Source organism: Chionomys nivalis, chromosome 23 (assembly GCF_950005125.1).
Source record: "Chionomys nivalis chromosome 23, mChiNiv1.1, whole genome shotgun sequence".
Lineage (NCBI taxonomy): Eukaryota > Metazoa > Chordata > Mammalia > Rodentia > Cricetidae > Chionomys > Chionomys nivalis.
Window position 1 is genome coordinate 47873740 of NC_080108.1, and position 13593 is coordinate 47887332.

Consider the following 13593-nt stretch of genomic DNA (forward strand, 5'->3'; position numbering starts at 1 on the left):
TGTTAAACACTCTCGATGCTTTGAATGCAACATTTAGAAACTTCACCAAACGCAGTGCCATCTAGAGTCCTCTGCTCCCTCCCCATACCATAGAGTTAATAACGATTGTCTCTGTGGTCTTGCTGAGGAGTTTGCCCACAGGAAAAGGATCCTTGAAGGTGCATGAACTTGGGCAACCAGCTGCACACCCTTGAGCAGATGACAGGCGCAGAGACCAGAAGAGAAAACCGGGACGCACCAGAACCTAGAGCCGCCGACTTTGTGTTAGTCCCGGTTAGTCCCGGTTCCGTTCCATGATAGAGACCTAACCTCGTGTGGGTAAGAGCCGGCTTTCTGGTCTGCACTGGCTGCTGCTACTCTCCGTCCGTCCGCAGCAGGCAAACCATTACGCATCTAATCAGCGCAGTATTTTAAGCTTACTCTCCAGGCAACATCTCTGCAAAAACCTTGCAAGCTGGTGAGAGACGTCTGCTCCGGACCCTGAAGAGTCTGGAGTCCTTCCCAGCGAATTGTCTCTCACCCTGCGGAGCACGCCAGCTCAATTACTGGAGAATGAGATTGGTCCTTGCCACCGCCCTCCCCTCGTGTTTTCAGTAGGAGCGGGGAAGAGGAGATCTGCTTCAGTGTGCACGGGAGTGACCAAGTGCAACTGGCTACCGGAGCAGCGACTTGGACTCGGGTCCTTTCCTCCACCCGCGGATACACCCGGGCCGTGCGCCCTGAGCAAAGCGCTGGACCATCCCGGCAGGGCTCGAGGGTGACATCACTACTGAAGATACCTGCTCTCTAGTCTTTGCCTTCACAAAGCCTCTATCAGTGTGTTTGTGGGTCTCTGGAGAGGGCTTCCTGGGGAGAGAGGAAGACGAGTAGCGACCAACCAGACCAGAGGAGGCAAAATAGTAGCGGGAAGTGAAGGAGTACCCCAGAGGGCACCGACATGAAATTCAACGCTGCACACTACCTGCTGCCCCTTCTACCTGCACTCGTCTTCAGCACCAGGTGAGTTCTGAAATGTGAGGCCCCAAGCCAGAAGGCTGAGCTGGTCAGGGGACAGGCACTTCCCACCTAAGCAAGATGTTAGCTGAGTGCTTAAGACTCAGAATCTTTGGAGAGCAGAGCTCTTCTATAGTTACCCCAGGCCCCTGGAGAAAGTCTTAGGATTGACTCCCTTCCAGTATCAAGAGCTTCCCTCCAGAGCAAATAAAGACACCCCACCCCCCCAGGCCCGGGGCTCTGAAGTCTGGAACCGTGAACCTGCTGAAGTAGGACACCATAAAGAGGAAGAAGGTAGAGGAGGGAATGTCCCTAGGGAGTGCCTTATGTTTATATTAGATCTCAAGTACCTGTGGAATGAATTCTAAGGTTCAGGAAGCCAGAGAAAGCAGAAAGTGCTAAGACTTGTGCATTAGTCCCCAAACTCCGCTGATGGCCTGGCTGCAGTCTTGAGTGGGCTAGTGACAGATGACTTCCTTTGACTGTGTTTAAAGTTAGAAGACAGTACTGAAGCAGAGGAGAACCTAGCTGGACACAATGGGGCACTGTGCTCCATCACTGGCCGCGGATGAAAATTTCAGCCCCAGTACAGAGGATCTATTTTTAGTGGAGATTTCAAACGCACTGACAGAAGTGCTTTGTGATGGGTGCTGGGATGTAATCTCAAAGTTGGTGATGGTGTTTGCTTTTTTCTCCCATCAGCACAGCACAAGGGTGGCCTGTTTCAGTGCCCAGGATTGAATTTATTCTGCATGCCTTGAGCACCCAACTGGCAACAATCCTTTCCTTTGGCCTCCGTGAAATATAAAAACGCACACAGGGTGTGGGTTCTTTCAAATTCGCATGAATGGAGACACTATCTGATTGTGTAATTCACCAAAACTAAAGGAGAGACACACAACTGTACAAGGTTCAGATGGAAGGGGTGAAGCAGGCTCACACGCTCTTTAAAGCGAGATTTTGATCCATGCTTCTGTGTCGTGTACATGTTTCTTCAGGCCAGCATAACCTACCTTTCCTTTCCATGCAGAAACTGCTCCATTTAGCTCCAAAACTTGATAAATTTTGCATTTCTTGAACAGAACCAAGTGGCTTTACAAGACCGAAATCAAACTTCAGTTTTATTTGTTCTAAAGATTTGCTTGTTATTGCAATTCATAGTATTCATATGGTTTTCACAGAAATCCACTTTGGTTCCCATTACTTCCTTGAACAATGAGCTCTTCTGAACACTATGACAAGAGACTAATCAAGTCAGTCCTTGGGTCCTAGGCATTTGCTCCCACCTTCTGCTTTAGTAATTGCTTGTGTGTTCTTTTGAAGTTCTAAAATTTATATTTAACTTATATGTCAACATATTCATTAAACAGTTAATGGTGGAAGGGAAACTCAACCCATAGTGGCATGCAGAACAGTAAGCATCTCTTAAGACCCCTTAGTCCATTTGCTTTTTAAACTAATTGCCATTGGAGTACACAGACTCATCTGTCTCCACCCAAAGCTTGTTCTAGTTCCGTAAAGCAAGAGCCATCACTTCCTTATATACAAAAGTGTTAATTTCTATAAATATTATTAAGACCGAAGATCAACACATTTATTATAAAATATTAAGTTATTCTGATTTGAAATTAGAGAGGAATGTTCTACAGTATTGGTATTTGAATTTTGCAAATAATACAAGATAGACTTGAAAAGTGAATTTCCATAATTAGTAACCATTTGCATGATTGCTGTGAGCAATTTTATTGGACTAGTTCCCCAGGTAACCTTCTAACGGTTCACATACTTGAAAATGAGTGTGACATTATCAGTGTGTCACTTGCCAGAAGAGAATGGGCTTTAAAGGACTCTCACAGAATTCCATTCTCCTTACAGTATTCAGGAGTTCTTACTGTCACAGGGCAATCTTAAAGGTTAAAACCCAGACTGTAAACCTCCGTGGAGACTGTCGCAGTAGTCAGGATGGGCCTGCTGTACGCTTGTTGAGCAACACAGCATGGGTCAACCACGGTCACTGGTGTCAGGATTTTCTGTTAACTTTCTTAGTGTTCTTTGTATGAAGCAATTGCATCTCACATGCTTACACTATGTTGGCTAAATCCACAGAGGGTGACAATCGCCACTTGTTGATTCTAAAGTTCCTTCTTACTTTGGGGAATGGGGAGCTGAAACTGATGTGGAAGAACATTTGCCCTGTCATGTGTCTCTCCCAGTAGCAATCCTCAGAACTGCCTGCTTTGACTGCTGTAGGCCTGGTGTTCACCTCTGTCTGGAAGGGAAAGTATGACTGCTTTGAAACAGATGCTATAGTTGGGAGAAGAAAGGCTTTTTACAGTAGTGTTCTAGCTATCTGGGTGACAATTTTCAGATAATTCTGCCTTTTAAATAGGAAGGAATGGTAGTTGTCTGTTCTGTTTGCTCTCCCCCTTAGCATTACAATTAGAGACCCCATAAACATCAAACAGACATCCCATAATGCCATCCGCATGAACAATATCAACACTCCTATCTTAGACTTACTTCATTTGTTCTGAAAGAAACATGAATGTTCACCTTCATTATGACAAGCTTTTTCCTCTATTTCACAGTGAGCCCCATGAAGCTTTAAAGAAAAAAAAAGACCTTAATTTCCTGGCATATTGTCTCTGTTGTTTAGAAAGCACATAGAAATTCAAGGGTACAGTCAAGCTAATGGTTTGAAAATGTACCTAATACAGAGATCCATTTAATGCGTGCACAAATGCATGTGGTCTAAGAACACAAATGCATGGGAAGGTTGAAGAGCTTTGGAAGAGAATGGCTGTACTGTTCAAACAGTTTCATTCTGCAGGAGGATTGAATTGCTAATCCAAGGCATTAACCTACACTTCAGAAACAGGAAATGTGGGGACTGAAAGGATGGTGGGAGGTCAGTTCTTTGAAAGGATCTGGAAAGGATCTCTGTGTACTGGAGGAGGCTTAGGCATTAGCTGTTGAACCTCGCTTCTTTGATGCTGTGTTCATGCTCCTGATGCCCTTGGAATGTGAACTTTCTAGTGACTTGAGGAGCAAGGTGTAGTAAGGGAGGAGTGAAGGTCTACCAACTTCTAATGGTTCTCCATGGTACAACTTTGAGCAGATGGTCGCTTATTGTCATCCCAGTAGGAGTCACTTGTGAGGTCTCCACTGGGCCCTGATCAGCAGCTGCACCCCGTGCTTCCGTGGGAACCTATTTCCAGCAATGTACTCTGTGATGCCCAAGGCCCCCACATCTTCTGTTCATCATTCCAACCTCAGAATGTAGCTGTTGTATATGCCATAGGAAGAGAGGACACCAGAAAACTCATTTGTACACAGACACTTTTAAGGAAATGTTTTTGGTGTAGGAAGGAGTCTCACTTTAACTACAGTGAAATGGTGTGAGGTACTGAGTTTCCCCACCCAAGTCCTTCACAGCAGGGAGTCTGATGCACACACTTTTAAAGAATTGTATCCTTTTGCATAAATGGATCACAAAGTGTCTTTAATGGGAGAGTGTGAAAGAGACTGTATTTGCTTCTGAGGCTGCAGTTTCAGTCCTAAGAACCTATTTCCAGTAGCACTCTTTAAAGTGGCAGTTTTTGGAAAATGTTTGTAGATCACATTTTCTCTCTGGCCAATGGCAGCGAGAGTTCAAACCTTTACGTGTTGATTTTAAAGTTGTATTAAAACAAAATCCACACAATTGAAAGAATGAACGTGACCTTCCTACTTGGAAGCAAAAGGTACGTGGGATTGCTGAGCTGTGAAGTGACGTTTTCTCCTGTGTGATTGGTGACATCATGTGTATAACTGTTGCTGAGTAACTATTAGAAGAGTGGCTAAAAGTCACTTTAATAGATGGGGCTCAATTATTGAAACTATCCCATAAGACAGGCAGTATTTAAAAGTATGATTTCTTCCATTGGAAGTTCATATAAACAGAAACCATAAGAACATTCATTCTTTTTGTATTTTCTGTGAAGTTTTGTTTTCACAAAATGAGTTTTCTATCTGTCAGCCACTCAGCACCTGTATCATTTCACCAATAAGGTAGATTAGTTATAACTATATATCTTCTATAAAGACATGCATGCAATTATTATATATTACACAAAATTGAATAAGTAATAGTCATTATTTTATATAAAGTTCCAAGTGTGAATTTGGAGACAATAAACTATACCAATACAGAAATTTCAGCTGTAATATTTTCTTTCCAATGACAGCAAGACGAAGGGTGTTTTATCTTCAGTCTCAACATCATGGAGCATGTGGTAACAGAAAGACTTTAGACAGTGTTTTTCTTCATGTGCAGACTTTTTTATGTAGCAGATAGCACTAATCATAGAACCCGCTGAACAAAGTTGTAAAAACTGAACTAATTCATGAGAAGAGTTTAGGGTATTCATGAAGGAAAGTAAGTAGCTCATGAAACTATTATCACCTGCAATGTTTCATAAAATTCTTATGTAGTAACATAGGAAAATAAGGTAAATCTGAAATGCATATCAGTTGGATGGCATCCAGTGTGTGACACTCTTGTCATCTAAAACAAAAGATGGTAGGCAGAGAGAAAGAAATGGGGGCAGTGACTGTGACTTGGTATTTGGGCCCCTGTACTCAAGAGCACTTTACTGTCAGTGTGTGGCTGGTTCTGTGTTCTCTCCTGAACATTGTGAAAATTAGAGGTATTTAATTTAAACACGCAGAGTGTGATTTAGCTCAAAAGCATATATTGAGCTACTTGGATTTCTGTTTACGATGTAATTGCATTTACACTTGTAAATCATAATATCAAATCAAAGCCATGAGCATGAGCACAGGTGTCAGTGAGTAACTAAGATAGGTTGTTTTCAATTCATGGGTAGATAGATTTTAAAAAATTGACTTCATTTTCTATTTTTCATTGCTTTCATCATCCATTATTAATATTTATAATGTATAAACATTCAGAAAAATTATAGAAACATCACATCAAGAAATAATCTATACTGTAGAAAACATTTTGAAAACCACTAAGTGAAAAGAAGCCCAGTTATTCCAGTTCCTCAAAACCACTGTCTGCAGGTTCCTACAGTGACCAGCCCTCTCAGCAGATTTAGAGCTCCAGGGCCCCTGTTAATTTGCATATATGATTCCTGAACTGTGCACAACCATGCTTAAAAATGAACATGCAAACTTTATCTTGTTCAACCTATGAATGTCTTAAATGAGTGCTTGTTGCCAATGGCGTGTGCCAAGTGAGTGGGTCATTGAACAGGAAGCAAAGTGTGAACAAGAAAAATTAAAAAGTAGAGTTCACATTAAGTTTATGACAGAGCAAAGGAGACAGCCACAAAAACTCACATGAACTTAGTTTCATGAGAATAGGGGACAGACACAGAGTTGTCAACAGTAAATGACTCCACTCAGACACAAACTGAAGGTCATCTGAGTAATCAGTGTCTTCCTCGAATGTGCTCAAAGATGTTAGCTGATGTCCTTCAAGTAGGGATGGGGCTGCACTGCAGTTATGTCTGACTTGTGTCCTGTTGCTTTAGCATGTTTGGGTCTGTTCAAGTGTACTTTAAGGAGTCTACTGTTGGGAGTAAAGGCTCTGTTCTACTTCAAAGCTCTACATTTTAAAGACAGAACACTGCAGCTTAGAGTGAGATTTCTCTAAGGTCACAGAGGGAAAATAATGCAGTCCCCAGAACTAAGGACTTTCCTCTGTCATGTCACTCTGCTCAACCACAAATCTCTTTTGTTATCAGAGAACAGGTGAACAACTGCTTCCTGCAATGTGTTAGGAGGATTCTATTTTCTATAAATATCAAGCAATGTTGTAAAGAGGCTGCTTATTTGTTCCTGGCTGCTCAGCCCCAAAATAACCACACAGAAACTATATTATTTAAATCACTGCTTGGCCCATTAACTCTAGCTTCTTATTGGCTAACTCTTATTTGTTAATTTAACCCATTTCTATTAATAGGTGTATCGCCACATGGCTGTGGCTAAAGTTCCAGCATCTGTCTCAAGTGGGGCTACATTGCTTCTCTCTGACTCCGCCCTTCTTTCTCCCAGCGTTCAGTTTTTCAGTTTAGTTTTCTCTGCCTAACAAAGTTCTGTCCTATTAACAGGCCAAGGCAGTTTTCTTTATCAATTAACAAATTGTATTCACAGCATACAGAGGGGAATCCCACATCAAAGCAGTATTAAAGGTCTGTCTCTGACCACACATCACCCTGATACATAATAATCTATCAGCAAATGAAATTGCAGCAATGAGAAGAGCCTTCTCATTCTGTGTTCTGTTAATTTTAGAAATGAGAGCTGTCTCCAAACTATCCCAGGTCATCTTTAGATCCTGAAGAAGAGTCATTAGTACTTTTTCACTGCTGGACACAAAAGATATGGCCAAAGTGGTACCTGTTGACCCTTATACTATAATGTAAAGCAATACTTTTTATGCCATTGAGATCTGTTTGTTGAAGCTACTTCATACATGTTGGGCACCAGATGTTACTAGAAAAGGGGAGTAAGGACATGAATCAAAGAAGCCCTAGCTTGTTTCAGTTATATTTATTTATTATAAAGGGCAAACTCATGGAATAGGAACAAGAAGTTCAACCTCAAGTGTGTAACACAGGAACCAGAGAGAGAGAGAGAGAGCCCTGGGTGGGCCGGTCGTTTACTCTGGGTATCCAAAAGTTCATGCCATAACCTGGTCCAATCTCACTGATAGAGGTTCCCTATCACCACAAATATGTATCCTAGATATTTGCACAAGTATTTTTCAGGGGTTAAATCTATGGTAGCAATATCAAGATTAAGTAAATGATGTTTAAATATATTTCAGAGCATAGCATGAAGTTTCACCTTGTCCTTCAGTAAATATTAAGACAGAGGTAGCAAAGGCTACAAATCCGGTGTGTTGGTTAGGACACTGCAGTCAAGGAAAATGCCATTTAACATGTTTATTAAAACTTAAGATAAATGCATATATTAATTTCAAAATTCTAGACAGTTATCGTCTAATTTATGCCAGTATTCTGCTCCAGGGGAGGAGATGGTAGAGGGCTTTCATAGAAATGTGAAGTAAACCCCTCTGATAGATCCAAAAAAGAAAGCATTGGACTCTGGATTCTCATCATTGTTGAGAACTAAAAAATTGAAGATTATGGTCACTTGGTCTCCCACCTACACCTTCTTTTCAGTTGTACATCTGTTTCTTAGAAAGTCAGGTAAGGATTTGATTCACTGCCACACCAGAGCTTTGTATCCCAATGAAGTACGATGTCAGTAAGGATTAATGCAGAATTTCTTCATGTCTCTTATGGTGACTGTGTCTTCCTCCACCCAAGATGAGAGTGAGAATTCCTAAAGTTCATAATCTTAAGGCATCATTCTTGGGTCAACAAACACTTGCTTACCAGTAGTTTATTCATTAAATGGATGGCGGAAGAGTATGGTAAAAGCAACCATTATGCTTGCCTATTACATGGAATTAATTTCTTAAATTACAAAATCAGAGGCTTATAATCACAGGAATTTAGAATAGCAGTTAACATCTCTTTGTCACCTTTCTCTGGTCCATGGAAAGGTGATAACAATGCCTCTCTCATAAGACTGTCAAGAGGATCAATTAGGATAATGTATGCAAATAAAAGTGGTCAGCTCAGAGAAACACTGCTCAACACACCACCATCATTATTATTACAAGACTGAAAAGTTTTGGCAAGGCTTATTTTACCAAAATGACCTTTTAGTTTAGAAAGTGATCTTTAATAACACCTTTCATACACTTGTGTACACAAGCAAGTTAGAAGTGATGAGAAAGATATTTTGAAGTTCAAGTTTACCTCGATCTATGAAGATGCTTCTTCCTTATCAATTAAGAAAACTATTGGTAAAATGGTGCAGAGGCCAGCTCTTTAACGTCAAAACAAGTCCCACTTGAGAAGACTAATTTAAATATCTGGGATATTTTCAAGGTAAAAGAAATCAGGATCACATTATCCAGTTCAGGTCTAGAGCCTCCAAATTGTGTTTGTAATATGGTTAAAATTGAAAAAGATAAAATTATTAAAAGTATCATCTAAAAATGTCTTGTCAATGGCTTTAAAAAGAGTTCATTGGACAGAGTTCATTGTTCAAGCTCTCCTGATAATGGCAGACCCACAGGGTCTCACCATCAGTGAGGAAAAGCATATTGTCAAGTCTAGGCACAGTGAGGACACTAACCTGCTCCTACTCAGTAGTTTCACAGGGGCAAGGCCCAGGCTGAGTGTTGTCAAATGGTCCAGAAAAGGCTGGAGTGTCAGATAGGGTAGGAGCCCAGCACAGGAGAACTTTTAGAATGCTGTGTGCATGGCAAAAAGAGGTTTGAATCGAAAGAAAAGTTCACAGCCAATGGTCTTTCTGCTTTAAAAATAGAGAAGTTACTCTTTCTCATGCTCACAATCATTCCTTGATGATCTTTGCAGTAGCTGAGCCTTTGGCATTGAGTAAGATTTGGGGGAAAAAAGTCTCTGCATTACAAAAGAAGCACAAAAAAGTGTGAAAAATTGATGTGACATCTTGGCAAAAGTCAGATATGGTTGAGAGACCCAGTTATTATGGAGAGTGTCGATTTTTTCTTTTCTTCCACTGAGAGAAATGGACAAATAAATTCACAAAGGAAAGTGGAAAATTGCTCTTTTCCTGACGCTATAGTTTGGAATGTTATAGAAATGCACTAAATCCTTGTTTTTTAATGTCCTGCACACATCTTTATTTCGGCTACCCACTTTAAAGCATTGTGGGTCATAGGGCCAACCAGCATGACTGAGAATGAAGCAAGCCTCTGGAGATGTTTAAGTACTTACTTGCTATGAGTTAACCTTGTGTTTTAGGAATATTCAAGCAATGCATGTTATGCAATTAGGGTGATCTAGTCTTTGAATGAATTGCAATGATTAGCCCATTTTCTTCTAAAAGGAATGTACACAGATCTCAGTCTGTTCTGAGAATGACTCCATCAGTAAAATCCCAATACTACATAGAATCAAATCTCCATATTAAAACACATACAACACAAAAACAAAGAATAAAAGTATATTAGTAACCTACTAATGGGAGTTAGAAAGATTTCTCTGTGCTTAAAAACACTGGCTGATCTTCCAGAGGTTCTATTTCTAACACCCACATAGCAACTCATAACCCTTTGTAACTCCAGTTTCAGGGTATCCAACGCACTTTCCTGGCCTTAAAAATACCAGGCATGTGCATGATAAACATATAACAGGTAAAATACAAATCCATAATAAAAAGAAGTATGCTTACTAATAAGAATGGTGAAACTACTTAGTCTAATAAGGTGGAAAGATGTGTGACATTAAAATATCCTTAAAGTAAATCAAAGAAATACATATGTTTGAAGATGGGACAAATTGAAGCTTCCATTAGAAATCCAAAATTCTCCAAGCAATTTCATTCTCAGAGAATGTATCTGTCTTCTGATGAGTGATTCCCACAATATGCTCTTCATTGTGGGAAAATGAGCATCTCCTGGGGTGAATCTGAAAGAGATGGTCCAGGCCCCTGTGTTAGGCATATCAGATCAGTGGTCTGAGGGAGAGGGCAGTCAATGGACTTCTACCTTAATGGGAATGCCTCCAGTGAACGTGAAAGTCTAGACATCACCTCTTCACGGAGTTTGGAACTCTACAAATTCATTGGCATTAACTAAAAGTGAACATTGCCTCTCAAATCAGGGGGTTTGGGTAGTGTGTGACAAAAATCACCCTGTTTACTGTGGATAATTGCACTTAGTAAGTGAATAGGTTATCACACCAAAAGGCATTTATCAGTCAAGTTACATGAAGATATTCTCTGCCTTGTGTGCTGTTCTCCAAAAAGGAAAAACAATTGGGTAAATATTATTAAACTACTTAGATGATGTCTCAGGGGCACTAGAAAATGAGTGCGAGAGTGTAGGTGAAGTCACGTGGGTGCAGCGAAAAGTGTGGGCTTCAACTTCGGCACCACAGTCTGCAAGACGGAGGCAGGTCCTGCAGCGATACCCAGGGCCTGCAGCAATACTCAGGGCTGCACGAATCATGTGCCGGGGTCTTCTACGCACAAGATGTCTGAATTTTCAGATCAGGCGCAGAGGTGACATGACCCTAGTGAACAAGGCTTTGATCTGTCACAGACACCTTTTTTTTGTGATGTGGAAATCGTTAGCTAGCAAGTGAAATCCTGCTAGACCTTCATTTTGCATTGTCTTTTTTGTCTGCAGTATTTGTTTTCTCTTTTTGTGTGAGAAGTAAAATAATATAGCAATATAATTTATGTAATAAATATGCCCAATCAGGATAATCCTCACAATTAATCTCTTAGGGAGCTCCAGATGTTGCCATAGATTATAGGTAAGGTAGCTGAGGCACACATGGATGAGACTGGACTCTTTGAAAGCCAGTGATCTATTTAAATCCCACTGATGCTATGTTCAAGTTGTTGATAGGTGACTGTCCCCATGCTGGCAAACCAGTGGAATGAATTTAAACTGAATTTGCATCATTTTATCACACTGTTTCCTTTCCCTCAAAACCATGAAATAAAATGAAATCATAAAAGCTGAAGAGTGTAGCATGGATTCTAATTGTTCTTAATAAAAACCCAGAGTCAGATATTAGGATGTGAAAGCTGAGACATCAGAGAAGCAGTGCATTCAGCCACTAGAGAGACCTTTTACCCTTACTGAATTCTCAGACCACAAGGGCAATCCTGTCCTCAGACAGTATTCTCTGACTGACTCAGACTGCACATCAGACTCCTTGAGTGCCTGTGTCCTTCCGCCTTGTCTTCCTCTCTCTGCCCAGCCATTCCACCCCAGTCTCTACTTCCCTAGTGCTGGGATTGAAGGCATGAAATCCCAATTGCTGGGATCACCTTTGTGTGAGCTCTGTTTCTCTTTTACACAGATTTAATCTTTTGTATCCCAGGGTGGCCTTGAACTAACAAAGATCCCTCTGTTTCTGTCTCCTGAGTTAAAGGTGTATGCCACCACTCCTTGGCCTCTAGGGGCTTATCTCTGTACTCTGATCTTCAGGCAAGCTTTATTTGTTAAAACATAAACAAAATATCACCACAGAAGAGTATACCGAATGAAGAAATGAAAATATGGAATTTCCTTTGAAATGCTCTCTACCATGTCTCTACCAAAGTGAGCGGAAGATTCTTTTTATAGTGTTTATTTTACTCTATTTCCACTGAGAAAGAAGATAACCATATATCAGTAAAGAACCGCTCTTTCATGAGTGGCCTATTTTGCATAACTACCAATGTCTGCATTGTCCTCTCTCCGGTGCAAGCATTGTCCTAACAGTGACCAAGGGTCTGAACGGGTCTGTACAAACTGAGTTGACAATGATATTTCTAGTTCTTTGGGTCTGAGTGATGTGATTCTGGGCAGTGCTGAGATTCAAGTACAAATGCTTAAACAGCGAACAACAGCTAAAGGGTTTTTGTTTTTCTTTTTTTCCATGTGTAATAATTTTCCTGTGAATTTCTCTAGGGTTCCTGTATTTAATGTTTCTTCAGTGCTTTGTGGAGTCCATACCTTATAGATTAAGATGTTAAAGATCAGAGAAGTTAATAAATTTAAGGTCACAGAATTAATAAAGAGCTCCCAAGCCGGGCGGTGGTGGCGCACGCCTTTAATCCCAGCACTCGGGAGACAGAGGCAGGTAGTTCTCTGGGAGTTCGAGGCCAGCCTGGACTACAAGAGCTAGTTCCAGGACAGGCACCAAAGCTACAGAGAAACCCTGTCTCAAAAACCAAAAAAAAAAAAAAAAAAAAAAAAAGCTGCCATATGAACCCGTGATTTATTGGACATAAGCACCACGGTAGGAGTGCTGAGACAATAATGGCTCCTGGTAAAACTCGTGGATAGGAAATGCGTGCTGACTGGTGGAATAGGCATCAGGGACATCTTTGCTCACAAAGTCGTGTCCCGCTCATCTAGTAAGAGATTTAGCCTTTCACTTTACACATGCGGAACGTGACAACATTGTTTTCAGTTTATTTGAGTTTGAGCCTGACCACGTCCTCTAAATCAAGTTTAGCAATAATATAACCATGATAGCAGCAAGATACATAAAGAAGCTTAAGAACTCTGGTGTTGCACTTCTGCTATTGACCAGGAGATGGCATTGCGAAGCATTCTAGTCCTCTGTGCTAGACTTGACACACTAATCCCATATTTTAATCTTATTATCTTATGTATGTCCGTACATATTCATGACACCCACATGGGACTTAGCAATAACCTCATGTTACAGATGAGGGGACTGCTTGTGATGACAGCTGCACAGCACAAACGTGAGCTCTGGGTTCCACTTCGGCAATGCCAAGCATGCTATACCTCTAGACAGCTGGTGAATAAAGAGATCAAATTGCTTCAAGTGTGAATCCTGTACCTCACAGACAGAAGCCAAGACAAGCTTATGGGGCAGAAATCACGCTGGCTTTCATCATGCTGACTACCTACATTAATGATTTAAGATGATGCAAAGCCTATTGTCCCCAGCATTCAAGTGGACCACACTGTGCAGTGTTTGGTGTGTTTGGCCACTT

General features: G+C 41.0%; 1 protein-coding gene across 2 annotated transcripts in view; it reads left to right on the forward strand.

The window, feature by feature from the left end:
- Positions 1–308: 308 nt before the first annotated feature.
- Positions 309–13593, forward strand: part of LOC130865307 (leucine zipper protein 2) — a 391653-nt gene continuing 378368 nt past the window's right edge. The window contains exon 1 of one of the 2 annotated variants that reach the window (XM_057756310.1): positions 309–999. In XM_057756310.1, the coding sequence (XP_057612293.1) occupies positions 938–999 (62 nt within the window). In that variant the 5' untranslated portion in view covers positions 309–937. The remainder of the gene's footprint in view (positions 1000–13593) is intronic. The other variant, XM_057756311.1, reaches the window with a different exon arrangement.